Source organism: Lissotriton helveticus, chromosome 9, assembly GCF_964261635.1.
Source record: "Lissotriton helveticus chromosome 9, aLisHel1.1, whole genome shotgun sequence".
NCBI classification, from domain to species: domain Eukaryota; kingdom Metazoa; phylum Chordata; class Amphibia; order Caudata; family Salamandridae; genus Lissotriton; species Lissotriton helveticus.
Genome location: NC_136070.1, coordinates 256,910,404 through 256,935,781, shown reverse-complemented (window position 1 = coordinate 256,935,781; position 25,378 = coordinate 256,910,404). Strand labels below are relative to the sequence as shown.

Genomic DNA, 25,378 nt, shown 5'->3' with positions numbered 1-25,378 from the left:
AACAAAACCGCGATAATAATCTTTGCTCTGAAAAAAGCCCAAATGTGAGCACCGAGGAGCGCCAGGCAGCAGTGCCTGCTCCCAGGAGGCCCAGCAGACGCAGATCCTCACCCCCAGGACCCTGCCGGTCTCCGTTAAGGCTTGAAATGGCTACCAGGTCAATCCATGCAAATCCAATTAGGGCCGAAAGCAGATACCGAGATTCTGCTAGACAGGACTATACACTGGAAAGAATCCTGCTTAGACCCATAATCAGCTCTGTTTTGTCAACCTTAGCTTTCTAAACCCAAAATATTTACATGTTTTGTCTTAAGGAGTCAGGTTGGGTTTCATAAGGAAACTCAATTTCATCTAATGGGTGGAAACCAAAGCTGCCCACCAGGCCATTAACAGAGCACCATGTGCAAATGGTTCAGAGAACAGCAGGGGACGAGGAGGAAAGTGAAAATGCAGACTTCTGGGGGAGAGAAGTAAATCACGATTCTGTGAAGAGAAAAAGCATCGAAGATACCATGAAAGGATAGAGAAAAGCAGAACTGGGGAGACCAAAAGAAAGGAAGACACCTCGACAAAAGGGAAAATCAGGCGGTAAACCAGAGAAAGCAGCAGGAGACTACGAGAGAGAGAAATGCAGGAAGGAGAACGTGACACAGGGGAAAGAAAAGCAAGCTGGGATAGGAGAAAAGAAGAGTATGTAGTAGACCACAGGGAGAAAGACAGGCAGGAAACCAAGGAGAGAGTGGCAAAGAAAGGAAAAGCTAGGTATAATGTAGCATACAAGAGACTATTCGAGAGGAAAGACTGAACGAAAAGTAGAACCAGGTAGGCTCAGAAAAGCTGTGCTGCTCTGCCAGATTAATTCTTTATGTTCTGTATTATGGCTTCTTTCCAGTGCATGCAACAATATAAAAGTCCATTGGAGACACTCCCTGATTTGTGGTAACATTCCACAACAGAGCTTTGTTTCTACTGGAAACAGGCAGACCATAAATTGTAGCTATATCCATAATTAAGAATCGTTACTGTCACCTATACGGAAACTGTCACCGAGTGGCAGCTAGTTCAGGGGTGCGCAACCTTTTACAAAAAGGCATGGAAGGGAGGCATTCTATCGGCCACACATAACTAGGAAATTGCCTTCTTGAGCGTGTTTAAGTTGCATGCAGTGACTGGAGCTGCATGTTTGGTCTATGTGAGACCAGAAGACAGTGTCAAGGGTGAATAGAGTCGGAGATGGGCACATTAGGAGTGAAAATGCTGTATAATTGTGTTTTCACTACAAGGTGTCCATCTTTAGTAGACGATGTCACCATGTGCACGATCTTTGTTCCTGGGTTTTTAGCCCAAAACTGCAGTTGTTTGGTGTACTGAAGGAAAACACATTTACTTCCTTTAACAAAAACAAATTTCCCCCACTGACCCAAAACCCTTCTGACCAGCCTGCCTTCTTTCCTCTGGTGGGCTGGACAAAGTGTAGCAACCACAGAAACTGTCTGGGGTTCCCACTTACCCACTCTTACTTGTCAATGTAGTTCTGTCACTGCCCAGAAAGTCATGAAAGAAAGTGAAGTCCAGAAATTGAAATCCCTCATTACAAGCGGAGTATTGAGATTTTAAATAAACATGCCCTTTTGGTAGGCTTTGGCTTTCCGTCAATGGCCTACAGTCAGTAAATATTTGCCCCCATGGATTGTTATTTAGTGATCATCTGAACTTCGATAAGATGCCACTACTGAAAGCAGTAGATCAAGACACTTTACCAGTGATGGAGCCCCTTCCTCTTTTGCCCTCCATATGGGCTGGGAGCCCAAGACTTGGAAAGAAACCATGACATGGAAGATTAGAAAGCTGGACGACACAGGCAGAGCAGAGGAGAAGTCCCTTGAGCAAGGGACCAAAAACAAAGTATACAAGATGTTTTTCTTCATCCCAGACCCAGCGGCGAGTGAGCCAGTCAGCGCCATTATAATGGTCTTTCTATTACAATTCAATACATATCCATCTTTAAAGTCACAGTTAGCCACTTGACCCTAATTGTCAGTTCCTAGTTCAGACTCGTCCATCCTGTGGAATATCCATGAGTTAAGCATTATGAGAGTCCCGCAGCATGGAGGCCAAGATTTTTTACACAAAATTGAAATTATTGTAGACAAACATAGGCACAAAATCTTCCAAGGCTGCCTTCAAACTGGAAGCAAAAAGATTCCTTGTGAATAAGTTCTTACCTTAACATGAGGGACGACTGTCAGCTCTAATTGCATCGGACATGCTACAGTATTGGTTATTAATACAGTTTATTATTATTGTATTTGCTCCCCTTGTTTGCGCTATATAAAACTTTATAAATAAATCCCATGATTGCCTTCATCAATTGAAAACAATAATTACAACTAGCCAATTGCGATACAAGGGCGTCTGAAGTTTGGCACCTAGAGAGAATGTTATTTTTTTGTGCCAAGATCAACTGGAATCTATTCCCTATGCAGGGATCTTGAACCAGTTCAGCCCCTGTTCCAGTGACTACCCATTAAATTGGAATCAAAGACTTTCTACGAACTTGCCTTTGGCACTCTTGAACTCTTTTTGGAAAGTGGGTGGGGCTCTTCTGTAAGTTTGGGTTTTGGGATTTTACGTGTTGGGATGTTTTGTGGAAAACTCTGTGAACAGAGATTCAAACACTGTATTATTCCACATTGTATTCAGGGTAGCCAGTAAGATGTAGTTCCCTCTTGATACGTACTCAATACATCTGGTACCTCTGCCCCATAGACTGGATGGGCCTACATAAATAATAAAAGCAACAGCTTCAAAGGTGCCATGAACTATCCAGATGCCTCCCCAACCCATAGGATAAACAAGCCAAACAGGCCCATATGAAAAGAATTTGAGTTTAGCACAATCAAAATACCTTTGTCTTATCTCTGTCCCAGAAGTTGGTGGCACCTTCTGTTTTTTTGCGACAAAATAATATAACTTGTCTTTACTTTTAACAGGTACCAAATGGTCATAGAAGTAAAATCTCAAACTGCAAAATTAACTTATTGTGTGCTATTTATAGCAGCATGCTGCTTCTTCATTTCTAATCCACCGCCATCTCCTAGAGCAAGCCTTGATTGTTTGGTTACACCCTGGCAGAAAGATACAAGCAGAGAAAATGGGAGAAAAGAAACAGGGGAGGATGGAGATAAGGTATAGGATTAAAGAGTAGGTTGCAATTAAGACTTGCAGCACCACAGATCCTGTGAGGCTCTACCAGGAAAGGTCCATGAGACGAAGAAAAGGACACACGGGTATAGGCAGCACATGCAAGCTGAACTTGTAATGGAAGAATCCGGAGGGTCGCACCTCATGTCGATCTCATTAAAGGTGGTGAGCATGGCACACGTGTTCTGAGCTTCTTTCAGGCGCTGCGCAATTCGCTGACGCATTCTGTTCATCTTCACCTGCAACCCAAACATAGCATTATAGAGGCAAGGATGCACGGTCCAGCAGAAGCTGCATTATGCATAGAATGGAGCAGAAAGTCAGGAATACTTAAAAATATGTTGGAAGAGGAGTCATAGGGGCAGAAATTCAGAGGACAGGGTGTAGAGAGGTGACATAATAGCATGAATGTGAAGAAGAAGGGTTTCATGTATGGAGGAAAACGTGCATCAGCAGGGAAGTGAAAGACGGGGATAGAGGTAGCTACACAGAAAAGTGAAGCAATGGCACTCGGTGTCTAGCAAACAAGTGGCTACAATTTCAGAAAAGTTTTGAAGGTTAGGCATTTTCCCCCTTTTTGGATGATTGTGGGAGCCCCCATTCCAACATCCCCCCCCCATAACACAACAACCACCTAATGGCAAAATTAATTGGTGCTCCTGAAAGACACCCCTAAGCAGCAGCGGGTCTGGCAGGGTCTTTTCTGCACCAGGACACTCTTTCTGAGTAGCTGCATGCTTTATAAATGCTCTTTCATTCAAGTCAACTAGGATAAGGGAGACCCCAAACTGGCCTCCCCATCCTTCGGTCTCACAGGGGTAACCCGTCCTTGACATATTTCCAAATGCCCATTCAGCCAGCTTTAAAATGCAGTAGGTGCCCTGAGGCATGATACATAGTGGGGTCAGCGACTTCAGGCAAATGGGGCTTCTTTCTCCATCTGTTCTTTAATAATGAACGAATGAGAACGTTAGTGCCCGTTATCAATAGCAAACCATGGAATCAGTGCAAACAGAAGACTGATCTCGATCACTCTCAGTGCAACTGTTAGGATTATCCTGGGATGACTGAACCTCATTTATGTGAATTCAGAATGGAAAGTGCCTGTTGCCAACACAGAACTGTCAGGCAATATCCATTTACCACTTCCTCCACGCGATTGCTTCTTTGTTTTCAGGCCTGTCTGGAGGAAATATGTAAACTATCCCATTCCTGGAGACTGTGCCAGCCTGGTGTCAGACTCCAGCCCGCAGTGCATTCTGGGAGCAGTTTGATTTCTATATTAGCTGGAACCCATTAGCAGTGACCCATACCCAAATGTCAAAGTCCTAGCATACAAGTCAGAGCTTCGCTCAGCAAAGGAGACGTTCATCTACACAAAGGCAGTTAGTTGAGCCTTTAAAAAAAATGTGTTGTTTTTTTTCAAACAAACAGAGAGCCAGTCAGGGCAGGCATGCCCTGATAAACATAGGCATCACATCAGCAGTACTTCATCGCAGGGCCACTCAAAGGCAGCTGCACCTTGCTGCAATGCTTCCTGAAAACGGCGCAGAATGTCGCCCATTTTCTCTAAATTCGGATTAAGCCTGACGCGCTGCTGCCAATGACCGTGTCCGCGTTGAGGTGCTGAGCAGACATGAGCACAAGTGCCAAGAAACTCCTCTGTACTCCTCACTCTAGACAGGAGTTGGGCTGTCCAAGATCAAACAGCACGTGCAGATGAGTCGAGCGGTGATTCTGCCCGGCGATCACCTCCCTTCCTGTGTCAATCTAGGTTTGCTTTCTTCACCTTAATGAGGCCCCCACCACACCCTTTTTTCAGCACCCGCTAGCAGCAGTCCTGCTAGCAGCATGTAAGCAGGCCTCTTACCCACTCATTGACCCCCGGAAGCAGCAAGAAGCGTTCCAAGTCTAACCTGCGGGTCAACTGTCCTACTGAACGGAGGCCCAAAGCCCGGCTGGCTTGAGCTCGAGCCGAATCTAGTCTTGTATGGTCGGCGTGTGTCCACTCTTTACCAGCGGCAACACATTTCACACCACTCTGCATCCTTCGGTCCCCCGGTGGAAGTGGAGCAGCCGACCTAGTGTCACAAGCACCTGTTAATCACCAGACGTTCAAGTCTCGAAATATCAAGAACTCCCAACCCCAAAAGGGGAGGAAAATCGTGGTTTTCCGGTCCTATTGCCCTTTACCATAAACAAGTCTCAGTAGTAGAGTCTTGTTTTCTCTCCCCACGGTTTGCATCATTTAGTGGGTTTAGTGTCATTTACCTACAGATCGCTATGAGCTAGTGGGCGCAAACAGCGCATAAAAAATACTGTTTCTGGCAGGGGGATTTTGATGATCTATGGCCTTCAAATAATGATATCAGTGGGGAATTCGTGATCAACTCGTAATTGTAAAAAATATACATTTTGTGCAACATGGTCTTAGTGTTGCAAATGTAGTGAATTATGTGATGTGCATTGCGTGGTTCCCATCTTAAGGAATCATTAAACTGTTCTTTTTATACATAAGAATCTTCAGATGCCAGTTTTCCATTACAGAGAGAGCAACAAATGCCCCAGATTTGATTAAATCCCCCAGTCTCTCCGAGATTCCCGAGTAGTTCCAGGACTCGCACAACGAACGCGTTATTCACGACCACACCATGATGCTATCACTGTACTAATGTCAAAGGAGAGGTTACAGGTCAGATTAGATTTCATATTACCATTAACGATCAATGAGGCGACTATGAACATGGATTCGTACACTATTTTGTGTATGTGTTGTAATGTAATTATGCTGTGCTTTTAAGTGTTGTTTCAAGTATTGAGAGGTCATAAGCACCGCATTTCATGTGGGAGTTATGGTTTGCATGGCTGTTTCGCATTGTGGCTATAAATAACAGATGACCTTCATTGTTTTCAGTTTTAATTACTTGCCACAACTGTACTTTAATTGTACCCTTTTCAGCGAATTTCAGGGTTTCATCCTCATGTTCTAGTGCATCCAACTACTTTAAAGTTATTCCACCCCAGTGTGCCAACCCATTGCGGGTAGCACACTCCTGCTGCGGGTGTCTTTTGCCCATGCGCAGCATCGACTGGCTGAGGGGCCAGTGGTGACCAACTCATGCCGCGTAACACCTTCAGCTGTTGTCAGTGAGGGGTGCTCACAGCCAGGGCCTGGCAAAGGACCAGCCCATGCACCCGACTCAACACAGACCACCAACCTCCAATGCACACAGCTGAAACGACCATAAAGCCTGGCCTATGGCTAGACCCTGAAGCCACCCAATTACGGATGGTCTTTCAGGCCCTAGATGTTTAGAGATTTCTTTTTTAACAGTATTCTCAAAAGTATCTTTTTGAGGGCTTTTCTGTTGAATTTGGAGCATTTTGACATTACTTTTCACAACGTTTGTGACTTACAGTCACTTATAAACGTAAAATATTGTTATCCTTATTGGTGATTTCCTGTAATGGTCTTACACAAATTTGGTTACCAATCCTGGGTTTCTTCTGGCACCAGACTTTGATTTTGCACTCTATGCACTAGCGTGAAAATATGTTTTTTTTGTCACGTAGGCCTAGGGGTCAGAATATGCCCATCCTCTTCCCACTTAGGAGGCCTTCACATATATTTTTATGACAACTGTGGGCACATCCTGTAAATGCATGCACAAAAAAACATTTTACCTGCTGCCAGTCAGTCAAACAGAGCTCTGCGATCCGCAGAAACGAAATGGAGGTCGAGGGGAAAAAGTTCCCTCGTCCAATAAGATTTGTTTATTTTTTTAATTTAGGTTTGAAAACACTGTTCAGATTAATGGGTCCAGAAATCTCCGATTTTCAACCTCTTTAAGTAGTCCACCTGAAAATTCGGTAATGCTAATTCCTAAAAAAACAACTGAATAGATTTTCCACTAAACCAACAAAGGAGCTTCCTTGAGTAAAGTGCTACTTTCCTGCCAAATTTAGCACAATTCCAGTCTGCATTTTTTTCTCCAACAAAGGTGCTCCGGAGAGTGAAAATGAAAAATGCTACAATGTTATTTTCACTTCCACCCCGGAGACTAACCTGCACGAGCACAGATTGGTGGGTGGAAGGAGAACGTGGTGTGCCTCTGTACAAGGGAGCGGGGAAGTTGCACCGATTATTTTGGTGAGATGCCAGCCGAGCCTGGAGACAGTGCAGCTATGAAAAGGTATTTTTGCATGATACGGAGGCTGTGTATGGCACCAGTGTCTATGTATCCATTAACCTGAGAAGCGGGCAGCAGCACTTCAGTATCTTCAATACTAGGGCTGGGCGTAATTTGCGTAATTGCGTTAAGCAAATCTCTGCGAAACAGTAAAAAATCTCCGCGAACACGCAGAAATTCAGCGAACACGCGGAATTGCTTGTTCGCGATCTTTTTTTCCAGTTCGCAATCACTGTTTACGTGCTCAGGGGGGAAATATCTCATGAACACGCATTTTGAGAACGCGAACAAGTAAAAAAATCTGCAAAGTCGCGGAACGCAGAATTTTGGGCAATTTCGCGTTCTCCGCGGAACGCAAAATTACCCAAATTCCGCGAGCAGAACGGAATTTACAGCCCAGGCCTATTCAATACCAATGAGAAGGCGGATCTGCTCGTATATTGTGGGAAGAGGATAGCAGTGTCTTTGTACCTTCTATATTGGCGAGTGTCCTATGCCTGAATATTCTGGTAAAAGGGGAGCAGCCAGTGGATCTAGGTAGCCTTTGCACTAATATGGAGCCTGCACCTAGGTATCCTTTATACTGAGAAGAGGCAGTTGTGTGGCAGTATCTTCTACAACAAGAAGGCAGCTATGCTAGGGCATGGAGTATTGTTAAAGGAGGGGAGAGGGCACTTGTACCTACATATCCTTTATGTAGGAGGGAAAGCGTCTAAACATGGATACTCTCTTAAAACAGGGAGAAGCCGGTGGACTGGCATTCATTACCCTAAAAAGAACATGCCTGTGCTTAGGTATCCTTTATACTGTGAAACAGGAAGCTGCGAGTATGCTCTATACTAATGAAAATTAACTCGGACACTATCTATAGTGGGAGTCTATACTGGGGACCCACTAAACTCAGAAAGGAGTAGGTTTATCCAGGCTCCCAGTGTATAAGAAAGAAAGTGACACAAACTAGGGAGTGAAACGAAACGAACTGAATGAGCCAGGACAAGCTACTCCGTCTGCTCCCTATTCTATGGCAATGCAACATATTTGTATTACCATTCTTTAACCACCCTATTTGAAGATTGACTAGGTACACCCTAGAATTCTTTCACAGAAAGGCCATGGTCACCAAGACAACATCCACTTAGTAGGATTTGCCATCAAAATTGCGGCCTTCTCCTCTACCTAAACATCTCTCCAGAGTTCCGATGAACTTCAGAGGACTCTCAGCAAAGAAGGAATCTACTGAGTGGTACAACCAGTGATCATCACCTGCACTAACACCTATAAACGATCAGACCGGTAGGTCATCAAAGGTTTCCAGCCATGAATGGACAATTGGTGCCCTCAGGGCAGAGCAAACGTCAACAATGCCATAGGGCCAAGATGGCAGGTTTTCACTCACTTCCCCTATACTTATCGTTCTAACTAAAGTATTTACTCCCTCCCAGTATCTCCCCTGAGAAACATCACAAAACCCTAAAGCAAGCAATAACCTGAATGAGCGTAACAGAATAGTTCTAGTAATCAGGGCCACCACAAAACACTGATAAGCAGTCAATATGACAGAAGTGGGAGCCCCGCAGTGTGCAGCTTCATGGCTTACCCTGTGTTCAGATCGAGAACTCGTGGCAGGTGCCCCCTCTGGAACAGCTGGAAGAGAAGTCGGCTTCACTGCAGACACTAAATGGAGATGGCAAGAATTACAACGCACCAAGGAAGGAACATACAGCGCCACCGCAGCACATGACATCATGCAGAACCAGGCTGAATTCACCTGTATCTGACGCAAAACATGAGAGGTGCTCGCTTCCTACACTTTGACTGCGCTTGGTCTTCACCTCTGCTCATCAGACCCCCATCCTCTCAACTCGCTGAGGTTTTTTAGAAGCTGATGGCCTAAATTTGAATGCGCAAAGGTGTCAACTGGAATGGACTAGGCTGTGTGACCTACACGGATGGTGTGGGTGGTGTCCAAAGAGTTAGGCGCTGTTCTATTTCCATCCTACCCGACACTGCCTGCTAATGCTACACCAAAATGTATGGATGCTGACCAGCCTGGTCTCACCAATCCCAAGTAGCAAGGCACAAAAAAAAAACCAGAGCACTTATCAGATCCATATGACAAGATAAGACATTAAATGAAGCTGGGAAATAGTGAAGGGCCCCTGCAGGAACAGCTCTTAAAAGTCAAAAGTGCTCTCAAAGAGGTTGTATTCCCATTATTTACTTCATATACAGGCCTCTGAAAAACAACAAGAGGTAAGTACTGGCACTGGTGCTGCTGCGAAATGGAAGCAGGACTCACCTGGCTTGCTGTCCATCGGCTGAGAGGAGACTGGAGGCACTGGAGGCATGGAGGTGGGGATGGGCCCTGCCGCAGGAGGTGGTGAGGCAGTCTCTGGTTTCGGTGGTGCAGGTGGAGCAGCCTCACTTGGTTTTGCTTTAGGGGCAGCAGCTAAAAATTGTACCAAAAAAATATTACTCCATCTTTTACTGAAAATTACGTGTTCAGTCTTTAGTGCTCCATTTTTATGAATACTAGCCATTTCTACTAGCAGATACCCGTCAGCCAGCGTCCTACAACACTCCACACAGACTGCGTTCTATGCCCATGGTTTCCTACACTATCAATGATTATGCTGCGCTGGTAGCAGAGCTGGCTTGGAATATATAGAGCTGCACTCTCACCTCCAGACTTCCTGAGTGTAAAGAGGGGTGTCCCGCCTTCCACTCTACCCCCATCAGGAACCAGGAGAGCTTCAATCACACCAGCAGCCGGAGCCGGAACTTGTACAGATGTCTGTCAGGAGAGGTTAGAGAGAGGAGACTAGTCAGACTGCAGTGTGTGGATCTGAAGAATAGTGCCAAAGACCAGAACTTAAAAGGTCAGACAAAGAGCCCGATCCAGAGAGGAGAGAACAAGATGAAACAGGAAGAAAGGATGACGAAGTAGCCAGGATCGGAGGAGAAAGAGTGAAGCATGCTGATAGGTCATCAGAGGAGGATGATGGAGGCAGCGACAAAGAGGAAAAGAGACTTAATAAAACCAGGTGAGCTCTTAAAGGAAGTTTCGTTCGAACAGATTTCGACGCTGATTGCCTCGCCTTGAGGCCAATTGTGGAGGAGCTGCCCGCCGGGACGACATCGGCGCTGGAGTGAGGTATGTGGGGGGAGCCGTGGGGAGGGAAGGATTGTCACGCTCCTCTCGGTATCCTGGAGCTGCGCGGAGTTCCCTCTCAGATGAGCCCCCTACAATGGCTGTGAGATGGGCGGAAGCTTTCCTATCGGCCCTGACGATGATCTGTACTCATGCTGACGCGCCCAAAGACAAACTTCGGCTTTTGTGGGGTACGCAACCCCAAGGGCCAGTATGGTCTTGTAGTCCAGCAAACAGTCACGAGGAAGACAACATGGGGGGTAGGGGGAGGACAGTGGGCGGACGCTGAGCTAATTTCAATCCCTTTCTTCAACTGGTAACCAGTCTATCCCACAATGTATCTCAACAAGGATTTCGACATATCGATGAGCTCCGGCCAGGAGCCCCTCTGCCAGGGACTGACTTTTAGGCTTTATTCCCCCTGGAGCTGAGCTGAGACATGAGCAACATGGCTGATGCCCGAGGGAGCTGCTAGACAGCTACTGAGGAGATTGGCCCTGGTTTCCCCCTCGACCGTCGCCTACCCAGCCGGACATTGGACACAGTTCTTCCTCGTCTCACTGCTATGGCCCTTTCCTCCCCTCCTTTCCTACGAATTCTCTCAACCTTGTTTTTTTTTTACTGTAACTTACTATGCTATTGTAACTGATGTAACATGTAACACAATGATCCTCTGGTAAAGCGCTCTGATACCTCCGGGTCTAGCCAGCACTATATAAACTCCTCAAATCAACTCAAAACTGGTTTTCCTGAACGTTGAGACCTGAGCAACATGGCTGATGCCCGGTGGAGCTGTTAGACAGCTATTGAGGAGATTGGCCCTGGTTTCTCCCTTGACCGTCACCTACCCAGCCGGATATTGGGCACAGTTCCTCCTAGTCTTCCTGCTATGTCTCCTTCCTCCCCGCCCTCCTACGTATTCTTGCTACGAATTCTCGCAACATTGTTTTTATGTACTGTACCTTACTATGCTATTGTAACTGATGTTACTTTTGATGCAACAATCCTAATTGTAAAGCGCTCCAATACCCTCTTGGGTCAAGTCGCGCTATATAAAACTTTATAAATCAATACGTTTGAGAAGGGAACGAGCACACGTGACAAAGAAGGATAGTTTGAGTCAGAGGGAAGGGGCAATGAATGAATGGACTCACAGAAAGAAAGTAGAGGGGCAAATGAGGCCCAAGGGTGGGAGGAATGAGGGTAACAGGGAAGAGAAAGTAACATTATAAATATTGCAAACAATCCCACTGGTACAGTAAGCCCTAAAACACGACAGGTAAATGAAAGGGTGTATCTCAACCTGCATCAAGCTGCCTCTACTTGTATGAGTTGCCTAAATAGACCCAGTCCCAGAAGCCTTCTCAAAGAAAGGGCTGCACAACAGAGCACCTCAAGTCGAGTATTTCAGAAACTTATTCAAGGTGAGTTACACTCACAACCATGTCAAACTAACACTAGATACTGTAGTGATAAGAATATATCATGTTTACAGACAGTTTAACAATACAAACGGAAAACGTATCAAGCAGAGACAATGGTCACTATCATTTTAGTGACATCTGCGAAGCTGGTTTTAGTAACAGATTTGTCAGACACAATGGATAGGGTCCTTGCCCATCACAACAACAATTTTCTACTATAGATTAGGACATGAAGCACAATCTACAAGGCCTCAGTGTCCGAAAATGGAGTTGGTGTCATTCTCAAACCTTCCAGAGATTATGACATTATGTACCATGGCTGGCTGGCGCGAAAAGAGGAAAAACCTATATGATCCTGATCGTGGGCTTAAAGCACAACCTGGTCTATGTGATGAAACGCACATAAGAAGGTAGTGGAGGGACACAAGTCCTTTTTAGTCTGACTTCAACATCTGTCAGAGGAGTGAGAGGTAGAGATCGCCTGAACGAACTGGAGGACTGGTCTAATGTTTCAGGCAAAGCAGACGGTGGACCGCTTGGTTTAGTGTAATGCTCCCAGGAAAGTGGGGAGGAGGTGGATGAAAGGAGAGCTGAGGGAACTCCTTGTGAGCTTATAGACATTCTGTTCTTAAAGAAGGACTCATCTCAAAGTCAAACTTGAAACTTCTAAACCAGAACCAAGAAGAAAATATGGCAAATTAAGGGTGGCTCCAGGATATGGTTGAGGATTGAGGGCATGTCATTAAGTGGAATGTAAGGGCAAATGAGACCAGTAGGAGAGGAGAACGAGATGGAAGTAAAACAGAGAGGAAATAACTGAGAACAATCATACTGTTCGATGGATGTCCAACAATAAGCAGAACTCCACAAATAACTATCAGAAAGAGGACAAACATTAGATACAGCAAAAGGAAGATTGACACTGAAAGAGCAAATACAAAGGTCAACAGTGAGCAAATAGCTAAATTATAAATTTTATAAAAGAAAAGGCAAGAAGAGGTGTGGCGAAAAGTCCAGACAGATATTGTTACAGATTAAGACTAAAAAGCGAGGCTGACTCAAACAGAAAACCAAATGTATAATAAGTGGACTTGGGCAACAGTCAATGAATGTATTAGACTAGAATGTCCAAGAACAGACCCTGCAGAAAGGAAATGGAGTCGATCTGTTCAAGCCACACCAAAAGTCACAGCTGTGGAAGTGGAGAGGATGACAGTGGCAAAGCTAGCCACTATACTGACCTTATCAGTTTCAATCTCACATACCACCTCGTCTTCAGACACTGTGTCCCCCACAGCTGAAAAAGAAAAAATGTAAGCAGCTACTGGAGAGGGAAAACATAATAAAGGCGATTCAGTGATGTGCAATGATGGGAACCATTAAACAAGGCACTCATAGGACATGCACAGATGACACGTAACATACTGCTCTAGAGTGATGCGGAATAGACACACTGAACAAAGCTACAGGGACAAGGGAATAATAAAGCACTAATACATAAGTGTATGCACAGGGCATGCATTAAAAATGCTACTATAGTGGTACATACACAATACATAACTGAATCACTACAGCATAAACATGTACACACAGAATGCACTAAAGAGAAAGCTACAAGGGCATGCACACAAGACGAATGAAAAAAACGCTCTGAGTAATGCAGCAAGGCAAAAAATGAACACTAGTATATGGATGTGCTTACTAAGCAAGCATGGGAGACCATGGTATAGAAGCATTTGTACATATGGGGCAGCTATAGAAGCATACTTTGAAGGCACAGATGAGCTTGATATACAAATCACATGTTTTACTGTTACAGTGGAGGTCATGCGAAGGACACACATATAATCCACTGATTGGCTAGACGCAACAAATGTGTCTCCTATATAGACTTCATCCTAACAGGAGAAAAACACACGTCACGGACAGAAGACTTGACCACATCCTCCTGTGCACGCAGCCACCACAAGGAGAAACACCTGCAGTTATTTCAAGGTGTGTGTGACAGCTTCCAAAGGGGAGAAGAGAAGGACTTATTTTATACACAGTTAAAACCACCAGCCAATCGCAAAAGAGTGAAGAGTTGAGAAAAGACATACGTTCAGCCTTGAACCAATCACAGAAGGCGAGGGCGGAGAAAGCGGTGAACTAGTATTACAGTATTAAACATGCACTATGATGCCACCAGAGGGTCCTCAACTGAACATTATGGAAAACATGCCAGCAGGCAGCGAGCCAATGCTGCAAGCTCCAATATCTAGTCATAAGAGAGCAGGCAGAGCAAAACTCGAAAGTAGGCACTGTGTGAGCAGAACATCAGACATATAATGGTAGTGAGCAAGCAAGGCAGGTGCAGGAAATTGGCCATGGACTAGGACAGTAAGCAGGCATTGTTTGAGCAGCAGGAGAAAGCAGGAGCCATAAGCAGGAGTGAACCTGGCGAGCCAGGCGTGGCTGTAGCAAGCAGAGTAAAATCTGGCTTCATACCAGTAGCAAGAGGAGCAAACCACGGCCCCCTAGAAAGGCTCACTGGACTGCAAAGAGCAAGCAGAGATAGTAAGGAAAGAGCCAGCGGCAAGCTGTTCAAGGGAGTAAGCAAGCGTAGCTGTGGTCAATGAGTCAAAGCAGTCACTTGCAATACATTAAGCGTGGCCACAACTAGCACCGATGTATTAGCCACAGGGAACAGGTTAGTTGGAGAGAAAAATGGAAGCAAGGAGCACCAGTCAACCGTGATCCAGAAGGAGCAGAATGAAGAGAATGAGCAAGCAGAGTCCAAGATAGCACAGGGCAAAATCAAGCAGAGCAAGCTGGCCATAATAGTGGGCGAACACAGGGTAAGTTGGTTTTGGGTAGAGAAAGCACAAATAATGCTAGAGCCAGAAAGGGTAGTAAGTGCACTATAACAAACAAAGGTGAGCAGTTCCTCGGAAGAGTATTTGAGTCTAACGTTTAACAAGGTCAATACGGTTAGAAGGCGCACTCACCTTTCTCCCACCGGACATCTCCCTCTGTGACAGACTCTGCAAATGCTGGCGTGTTTACAGTAACCACATCTTGATCTGTGAGAAGAGGAGGCAATTAGCGTGGATATTAACCATGCACACTTACAACTATTTATGCCACAGCAAAAGACTCATCCAATTAAAGACATGAAGCAGAACTTCGATTAATCGGAGGCAGAGCGAAAGGGCAGCAGTCATAAACACAAGCAGAAGATACAAATAAAGAAAAATGTTAACCCTCTGAGAAAGGGGGTGTGTGCACAGGTCTAGCAATGTGCAACGCACCTCAAATATGGGGCACTGTGAACGAGTAACAGATTCACATTGCCACAACTAGTCTTCAACGTCAATCTGTGGATTACAGTCATCACAATGAGAAAAGACCTGCAGATTCGGAGTTGGGAGAAGCATGCTACAAGGGAAACTAGGTTCAATCCTCACAGCTGAATGATGTGGTATCTGCTGGTGCAGCTCTTCCCATGCCCAGACCTTGCTACATACTGGGGCGTTGCCATTTCCTACTAGGGGTGTCAATATCAGTTACCGACTGGGATTATTTCTTTCTACTCACAAATTCTGCATTGCGTCCCACTGGCCAGGTGATGTACACAGTCAAGTCTGAAGATACATCAATGTGGAGGATTTGCCCCAGTCATCCTATCATTCCCAACCAAGTGCATATGTACAGCACTCCCCAGTGCACTTTCAGGGGCACATCTTCAAATACGTAGTGTTAGCAATCTGGCACATGCACCCATGGGAGGAGACTGGGCAGCTCTCATAACTTACTGCAGGAAGCAGTGGTTCGAAATAACCGGACTGTGTTTAGATGAGGACAGTTGCCTCTGCAAAAAAGGAGAAGAAAAGAGTCAGCAAAGGCCTAGTTTACTCACCCTCAGCAAACCTGAGAGGCAAAGGGGGGCAAAGAAGTAACATCCTCAATGACACAACAGTTGTCCCAAGGGAAAGACAGGATAGGGCTGGAAAGACTTCTCTAACTTACAACAGCAAGGTCACAAGACCATACACTACATGTAGTTGGGATATGTCCCTTGAATCTCCACCCGCACCCGGTGTAGGGGCACCAGCATTTCCTATTTGTGGTGGATTTCTGAAGAACAAAAAAAACGTAATCAATGTACTGTGTAACTTTGCCTGTTTGTACTTACGGAAGCCACCTGCTCTTGGTACATGACGGTCCTTGGTAAACGGCAAATTCTAAAAAGAGAATTGGCAAGTTAAGAGTAGATAAGTTGCTCACCGTGCAAACCTCCAGTTCTTTCACCCAATACTCCTAACATCCCCCGCGCCTAGCCCTGCCAGACGAAAAAGGAAGACACAAAAGGTCCACACAAGCTGGAGAACTGTCACCAGTCATCCCTCGTAGAAGATTGAGATTCTATCCAACAACGTTTGTGCAGCCTTTCTGATGGAGCCCTAATGGACCCAACTCAAAAGTGTTTCAACACACTGCAGTCCCCAGAGTATCTCATATTGATGCAAACACCCCCAACATTGGTCATTCTATAGTACAATAATCGAATACAGCCCGATTCAGCACCTACTATAGCACCTACAGGGTACGTCTGACACTTTATACTCTTGTCTTCGCTTTTTACTGACCTACTATATCCCATTTCAGGTGTGCTCTGAAAACTGAGCTCTTTAAGGCTCCAGATACAAACCTGCCTGCTTCTAGTTTGAGGTAAAAACTCAACAGTGCTCACTAAACTGAACACATATATAATGCATCCTTATCTAGAAGAATTTATAGAGCTCGAATGTACTCAATACTCAGCACTTTCGCCCAATCATAATCTTGGCTGAACTAGATTATGAAGTTTCGCACATTGATGGGAGGTTCTAAACGTATCCTTTGAGAAATTAAATTCCATACTCGGAAGAAGCTCTCCCACAAAACGAACATCTCTTAGAACAAAACAAAAAAAAAAGTGAAATTGTTATGTCCATTTTTGTCACTATAAACATACTTACGTGATACAGTACGGCTTCCCAGGAGGCTGGGCCTCTGCAAGAGAACAATTGAAAATGGATTATTCCACCAGTCGTATCAAACACCAATCTGCTAGACAAACTGTGACAACACAACCAGGTGTCTTATGGCATCACAATTTTCTAAACCAAAAGGTGGCAGTGTCATAAGATTTTACACTTAGTGATTTTGTGAGAGTATTATATATAATATATATATAAATAAACTGACAAAAATCTTGATTCCACGTGCATCACTCTTTGACAGAGGTCTTCAAACTGTGGGGCACGCCCCCATAGGGGGTGCGGGGTGTGGATGGGTTCCAAGGGGGTGCAAAGGCCTCTGCAAGTACATGTAAATTAAGATAGCCTGGGAGTGCAGCGATGTTTATTTGCTCCATTTCCAGGCTGTCTTCATTTAAGTGGGGCCGGAGGTCAGTGAGTGTGCTGCTGTGGGCTCGGCTGGGCAGTGTCTGGAGTCTTATGGAACACCCAAGCTTTTCACAGGTCTTTAAAGACTATTTGCATATTTACATACCTTTGTAAACTGGTTACCGAGGCTTCGTTTTTTTCTGTTTCCAGTACACCCTGGGCCCTCACTCTGCCTATTCCTTACATTTGGATTTTACATTTACTGCTGTAGTGTGAAAATGCATTTCATGAAAAGGAATATATAGTAGGGTTGCCACTAGAAAAAATGCCAGCCATGTATGTTTAAAGAGCCTGCAAAGACCTTGTCTTGACACTAAATAGGATTATAAATAAATAGTATGTATTCATTTGTAATGTGACTTTTATGTCTGTTCCCTTTAATTATCAGTTATGAATCATTCAGGCCACCCTAGAACACAATTAAAAGGGCTTTCTTTTTATATTTGCTGTTCGAAGTACGCACAGACAAGTGCTGAAAATAGGGCTTTAGGTGGCTGTTTATTTTTGTACCGTTTGCAACATCAAAAAAATGAGCTGGCAATCCTAATTATAAGATTGGAAGTTTGTTGCAGGATCAGCACATTATTTCCTTCACCCTCGATCCCTGATTAATGCCATAATAGCAATAGTTTAACTTATATCTGAAACCCTACGCGCCCCCAACAACATGCTGATTTACTTCAAGTGTCTGGGAATGCACCCTGCATTCAGACAACTCACTCCTCATTCTTACCCTTCAGTTTCACGCTCACCCTGCACTCACAGCGAACAGTTATGGATTTCCTGCATTTGCCACGTAATCCATCATCTGCATCACAATTTTCAGAATAAAGAAAAACTTGTTTCTAGCTCAAACGGTTCAAAAGGTACTAAACATGCAGCAACAGATGTTACCTCGCAGTGGAAGGCCCTTTCTAACATTTGACTGGTCACTTTTCTGTTGTTTATCACTATATGTGGGTGTTAATGTGGTACGTATGAGGGGCAATAAAGGCCAGGACAGTGTTAACAAGTGTAAAAATAACAAAATAATGTAGTAATTCTATCACAAAATGTGCAGCATAATTCGACTTTGCTTGCTGTGGAATTTAGTCAACCATGCTGCATAATTTAGCCTTATCCTTCTGTATAATTCCAATAGCCCTGTTTATAGTGCTATGAGGTCCCCACCTGTGGCAGAAAGCACTGTGAATATGCAAGTCAATTTTTTAAAACAGTATTTACATACTCTAAGCTAGGCTGGAGCAAAATGATGCAGTGATTGAGATAAAACAAGTTCTTACAAAATATACTTTTTAGTAAATAAGTAATCAAACTGCATCTAAAGCAGACATTTTTGTAAGTGTCTTCAATATTCCAGATCTCAGCTGATAACACCCTTACATTATATCTCAAAGAATAGATCTTTGCCACCGTGAAGTTTTAACACCTTGGCTGCTAAGGGGTTTTCCCGTCCTGCGCCAACATTCTTAGAATACCATTGTTCATGACAAGGCCAGCTCGTCATAAGCACAGCTCAGCCGTGCCTCATGACGAGCTGGCCTTGTCATTAGCATCGAACAGGTTAAGCATTACGCGGTAGGTTTGACTAAATTATGCAGCAAGAAAAGGTAAATTATGCTGCACAATGCGCCACATTTTGTGGTTACCATTACTTCATTATTTTGATATTTTAACTCAAGGTAACGCTGTCAGGGGAAATATTTCACCTCATTAGTACCAGTTTAACATCCAAATACAGCAGTAAGCAACTACAAGATTACCAGTCAATCTTTGCAAAGGGCCTTCCACTGCTCTAGAACAGGTTGTCGCGCTTTAAGTAACTTTTGTTCAGTTTGAGCTAGAATCAAGTTTTTTTTGTTAAAATCTGCAGATTATGTAGCAAATGCAGTAAACTGATAATTATGTGGTAAACACTGCTACTGCAGAAACTCAATCCCAGTGGCCCTGGCTTTAAGTGACTCAGTCAATTATTGGCTGCAACAAAGTCTGGTTTCTTTTTTAACTTTCTGCACTACGACCACACCCTTCGATTTCAGGCACAGGCATCGTAAAGCCAGTATTAACCATTCAGAGACCCTGTGAAAGCTGAGTCCATGGGGTAACAGGTAGAAGGCCAGCAGGGTTAAATTCAGATCCAGAGCCCTAATCCTCTCGATCCCTGGGGGCATCACAGTAATGGTTTAGGAGACAGAGGAAAGGAGCAAGATTCATAGATATTGTCAAAGAAAAGGCCCTGAATAGGGAGCACTATATGCAGACTCATTTTTGTGTGTTTAAAAATGGCCAGAGACAACTTCTTCAGAGAGATACCAAAAGAAGAGGACAATGTGTTTTTCTGTTTTTTTTAAAGGGACATTCATTAGTGAAGTTGGTACTGCTGCCAAGTGTGTAAGTGGCTGGTTATCATTAAGGAAGGAGATAAAGCAGGACTGGGGCCCAGGGGATTTGAGGGGCCCACTGCAAAACAATTATGACTGTCTAACTTTAAACAAGCATTTACAATGCAATGGTCTCGGCAATATTATAGGTAGAGCTATTGGCATTGCTCATAATTTTTGTATTTTTTTTATCCCTAAATTAATGGCATTGTCATTTCTATTGGCAATAGCTGAATTGTTTGCAAATGTGAGACCTATTGCATTAGCAGAGAGAAAGTGAGGTAGTGAGAGAGAGTGAGGTAGATAGAGAGTGAGGTAGTGAGATAGAGAGTGATGTAGTGAAAGAGTGAGGTAGTGAGGGAGAGGGATGTTGTGAGGTAGTGAGATATAAACAGAGAGTGATGTTGTGAGGTAGTGAGATAGAGAGAGAGTGAGGTAGTGAAAGAGAGAGTGAACGTGAGTTAGTGAGATAGAAAGAGAGCGAGTGAGGTAGTGAGATAGAGAGTGAGTGTGAGGTAGTGAGTGAGTGAGGTAGTGAGTTAGAGAGAGAGAGTGAAGTTGTAATGTAGTGACTTGCAATATCCTTATAAAATATGGCAGGGGGTCTTTTATCACATATATATATAAAAAAAATCTCAAATATGTTGGTGGGAAAGAGAAAAACATGTCTGCCATCTTTGGATGACAGGTGTAAGTCTACCAGCAGTCTCAAAGGGATTGATGAAGTGAATGGGGGTTACCAACCAACTCTTAAAAGCCATTGAAGTCGATGTATGCCTGTCGGCTGTCCTCACAGACCAATGGAAAGGCTGGCCAGAGGACCCAAAGTGTTTGTGAAGTAGATTGAATCAGAACTGCTAAATTAGAATATTTGGTCAGGTCAATGTAGTTCGCCAACCAGGCGCAATGATTTGCCAGGTCGGTAGAAGCCACTCAATCACCTCCAGGGGGATGGCAACAAGTATGCATGTCATCCAGCAATAGGTCTTCAAGTAATCAGTGGAATTAGGGTAAGGGCAATACCAACTGAGAAAGACAAAGGATGTATGGTATGTACAAACGATACTACTGTTCCAATTGGTACAGGTAAGTTGGAAGAAATTTATTACAATAACCATTTCATTTTCAAACCAGCAGTGTAGATTGTATTACCACCCATCTCCACTGGTAATGAGATAAATGGAAGACTACCAGTCTCCAGGAGACTAGTCAAGTTGATGAAGCACTACAAGCAGTGTCAAAAGGATTCTGGAATATAATAAGGCCGGCTAGGAAGAAGTGGTTCATTTGCCAGAAATCTCTAATTGGGTTTTCTAAGTGTGGTAACCTAAAAGAGTTGAAGTGATTAAAGCAAGTCATAATCTGCAAGACCTGTAGATTAGAAAAGGCACTAAGAGCCTACTATACTTGGTGGAGGAAATGGCGGTGTAGTAACTATACCGCAGTGTTTTGGATATGGATGAAAACATACTTGCTCTAACCTAACAATTCCACAATCAAGCTCTTGACAAAGTAGATGGAGGACCAAGGCTGTATGCAGTGGATTGGTGAGGTAGGTGGCAGCTCTCCCGCAATTTGCGAGGGTCTGAGGGGGGTGGCAGTCGGAAAACCACCCCAAAGAGTTACATCAACTCATTAAAATAATAAATGCTATCTTTCAGAAGTTGGCACATGATCGGCGTCCTTCTATTAACAAGGTTGGAATACATCTTTTGGAGTATTGCCAACGGGGTGGTTCTATGAAAGAAGGCCTAGCACTCAGAAGTTAGACCCCATTGTTGGTCATGAAGATGGGTGATCATCAGCCACTTCTTATGGAGTTTACCAACGGGTGGCAACATGATTCAAACCCCTCTGTAATTGTTGAAAGGTGGAGAGCTGTATAACAACTGTGTTCATGTGTTTGGCAGATCTGCGGAGGCCTAGAACAGTGCTGGACAGCAATATAACACTACTGCTTCAAAAAGTGAAGCTTCTACTACAAATGTGAATGCATATTTGCTTGTATACACCAAAAGCAATCGAGCAACGAAATGAATAATTAACTTCTCAATCCCGGAGTAGTCTCCTTGGGGTCCTGAACTACATCCCACTGCCTAAAGTAATTACGTTGCTACTGGACAGCCAAGTATACCTCCACCATCCCAGGCCTAGTGCCTATTTCGCACTTAAAACAACGCTGATCAGAACGTATTAGTGGGGACAGCATTTGTCAGTAAATTAAGCATAACATGACAGAGGGTGATGGAGCGTGGGCATTTCTGTCGTTTTTGTTGTTGCCACAATAACACCGTGTGACTTGCGTCGCACGGGATGAGTTCCACGTGTCAGACACCTTTACACAGCGGGTTTTGTGCGTGCTGCAGGGATTGGCTGGCTCCTGTGCATTAGAAGCAGTGGGTGCCGCAGGTCAGGGCCGAGGCAGCGACCGCAGCATTTCAGGACTAAGGTGCATTGTCAGAGCTGAGGGCGAGTCCCGTTACTGGGGTGCAGGGTGCAGCAGATCAGTGTTGGAGCTGGGAAGGAGAGGCAGGGGGAGTATTAGCCAGGACTAAGGTGCATTGGCAGAGCTGAGGGCGAGTCCCATTACTGGGGGTGCAGGGTGCAGCGGATCAGTGTTGGAGCTGGGAAGGAGGGGCAGAGGGAGTATTAGCCAGGACTAAGGTGCATTGGCAGAGCTGAGGGCGAGTCCCATTACTGAGGGTGCAGGGTGCAGCGGATCAGGGTTGGAGCTGGGGAGGAGGGGCAGAGGGAGTATTAGCCAGGACTGAGGGGCATTGGCAAAGCTGAGGGCAATTCGGAGTCTCATTACTGGGGGTGCAGCGGATCAGGGTTGGAGGTGGGAAGGAGGGGCAGAGGGAGTATTAGCCAAAACTGAGGGGCATTGTCAGAGCTGAGGGCGAGTCCCATTACTGGAGGCGCAGGGTGCAGCGGATCAGGATTGGCGCGGGGGGGGAGGAGGGGCAGAGGGAGTATTAGAATAGCAGGGGACGCTGCCAGGACTGAGGGGCATTGGGAGAGCTGTTGTGAATCGTCAGGTGTACGCGCACCGGCCTGCAATCCTAATTAACACCAAAAAACTGGGGTCCGAGGAGGTGGGGGTGTGAGGGGGCATGTCTTACCTCGCAGAGCGTCTGAGAAGCATCCAGGCGCTAGCCAGTCGCTGACCTCAAGCTGCTCGGGGTGGAGGGTCCTCTCGGGCCCGCCAGGTGCAGACCCTCTGATGCTCGGAGTGGGCGAGCTCTCAGATGCCAGCTAGGGGCAGCCTTCCTCTGCTAGGACAGAAGCAGATAACATCAGGGCCGCTGCGGGTTGTATTTGATGCCCCATGGGTGTGTGTGGGGGGAAGGGGGGCTGTCAGTCCCCCGTCGGTGTCACCCCTCTAGTCCCCTGCTGCACTCTCGGCACGGGGTGATGCGGGATGCTGAGGCCATCGCAGAAATGTTTAGGAAAAGTGAAGGAGCGGGGGAAAGCATTCCCTGTGTGTGTGTGTGCTTCGAAATGCCGAGTCGGGCGGAGCTAGGCACTACGCAGGGCAGTTTGCATGAGCCCGGGAGCCGAACATGCCATCAGGATCTACACCTAGTGCCATTAGACAATACCAGACACGACAGAGGCAGATGGAGCGGACTGAAACAAGAACAAGGCACAGAGACGAGACGGGGTGACGGACGAGCGCGGAGCATTCAGGAGGGGGCGGGGAGGAGAAAGCCGAAGATGCAGTACGTAGAGGGGAGGGGAACACGCGCATCAAGCAGAGAGGGGGCTGGGGGACTGTGGGGGCAGCATAGGAGAGAGAGCATCAAACAGGGGTGCAGGAGCACTAAAAACGGCATAAACGGGGGCAGGGCCCGATGCTCACTTTCACTGCGGTGAAAAAAAATGGCGGCCGCAAGCTTCCAAGTTTTTCGGAATCGGGGGCGTGGTTTTGTGGTTCTGAGTGACAGACAACGTCACTGTCTAAAGAACAGCAAAACTTACGCCCCCAAATCCGAAAAAGACGGGGCTAAATTGGAGTGACGCATCTCTCCTCCAATGGCTGGCCTCCGTTTAGGAAGCAAGCCAATGGAGGAGAGACGGGGCAGGGAGGCGGGTTAAACAGCACTACTAAGAGACATTAAATCTCCGATCCCAGACTGCGCAAGCGCAGCCTTTAGGTCCTCGACCTAAAAAGGGGCATCTGAGCATATTTTCCTTTCAAGCATTAGGACCGAGGTGATGATCCGTCATGGTGGGGGAAGAGGTAGAAGATGCAGAGGAGATAGCCTGCTACTCAGGGCTGCATTTATCATTAGTGCAGCAGGTGTAGTTGCATTGATGTCAGAGTGTGAGGGGATCACAAGACCCAAACTATGGGAAGCAGTTAGTTTGGGATAATATCTGTTTTTGTTTGATGCATTTTCTGTTTTATAAGTCTCATTTAGTGCGGTTCATTAGCTATAGAAAAAGAATTCCTGAAATCATCTCATAAGCCCCGCTCCCTGAATGCAGCCATGTCACTCCCGCTCTCGCAATCCTTGCCCTAAAGTTCTGGATGGGGACCCGACCTCAAAACATTTCGTTCAGGGGGGCTCAGAGTAAAACTTTTGAAGATCTCTGCTCTATGAAGATGGGGAGAATAGCCACCTCTTCACATTTCCAATCACACGTTTTTAAACAGTAAGCACTTGGTTCTCCTACTTTCAGAAACAAAATGTGCTCGCCTCTCTCAACTAAAAGACACTAGCACTTCACCTCAATATTGATTTAGAGTACGAAACCTTGAAAAGTGGTGCCACTGCAACAGATCTCAATTGAGCTCAAGACAGGGCTAACAAAGCAAATTAAGCATAAGATTTTCCACATGGTCGATGAGCATACTCTACCACCACCTGGCTAAATCCAACGGAGACAATGTCCAGGTTCCAGTTCCGGGATGGAGGGAGCAACATGAAGAGAGGGTTGGGAGGGTGGGGGGGGGACACAGTAGCATGCACGGACGAACTAGAGCAGCATGGAAGGGAGGGCACAGAAGTACCCGAGCAAAAGGGGGCAACATGAGTGTGGGTGGGCAATTTTTGAATGTTAATGGGTCTGGTAGAAGGTCGGAGAGGGTAGCAATGTGAACCGGGTGTGGCCGCGGGGTGAGGCAGGCACCATGAATGAGTTAGGAGGAAGGCACAGAAGCACATAAGCAACATGGGGGAGGGCGGGAGGGAGGTGTGAACAGAAGCACACAGGAAGAGGGCAACATGAACGTGGGTTGGGCCAGAAGCACACGGGTGACAGTGTGACACAGGAAGGACAGCAACCTACAGGCTAGAGCTGGGGTGCGTGACAAAAGCAAACTGGTATGGAACAGCAACATGGGGTGGGAGAGATTAAACATATGAGGGAGACCGCTTGTTAACACACTCGCTTTCACAGAGTACTGAAAAAACACAAAAACCATTTGCTTCCCTAACCCAAGCATTGGAAGAACCCAAGCATGGAAGAACAGAAGTAGTTGGACCATGCTCCAGGGGAAGGCCAAACGGAAACAGAGAAAGTGAAGCCCTCACATGCTGGCAAATGAGAAGCAAGCAAATGAGCGACCATTAAGCCAATCAATGATCAGCAA

The 25,378-nt window shown here is 45.5% G+C and overlaps 1 protein-coding gene across 1 annotated transcript in view; it reads right to left on the bottom strand.

Annotated features, from left to right (window-relative positions):
* DLST (dihydrolipoamide S-succinyltransferase) overlaps window positions 1–25,378 on the bottom strand; it is a 162,335-nt gene that overhangs the window by 96,236 nt on the left and 40,721 nt on the right. The window contains exons 2-10 of the mRNA XM_078659902.1: window positions 16,970–17,003; window positions 16,144–16,192; window positions 15,764–15,819; window positions 14,957–15,031; window positions 13,211–13,266; window positions 10,077–10,188; window positions 9,694–9,843; window positions 8,992–9,068; window positions 3,346–3,443 (exon numbers count right to left, since the gene is read on the bottom strand). Of these exons, the coding sequence (XP_078516028.1) occupies window positions 3,346–3,443; window positions 8,992–9,068; window positions 9,694–9,843; window positions 10,077–10,188; window positions 13,211–13,266; window positions 14,957–15,031; window positions 15,764–15,819; window positions 16,144–16,192; window positions 16,970–17,003 (707 nt within the window). The remainder of the gene's footprint in view (window positions 1–3,345; window positions 3,444–8,991; window positions 9,069–9,693; window positions 9,844–10,076; window positions 10,189–13,210; window positions 13,267–14,956; window positions 15,032–15,763; window positions 15,820–16,143; window positions 16,193–16,969; window positions 17,004–25,378) is intronic.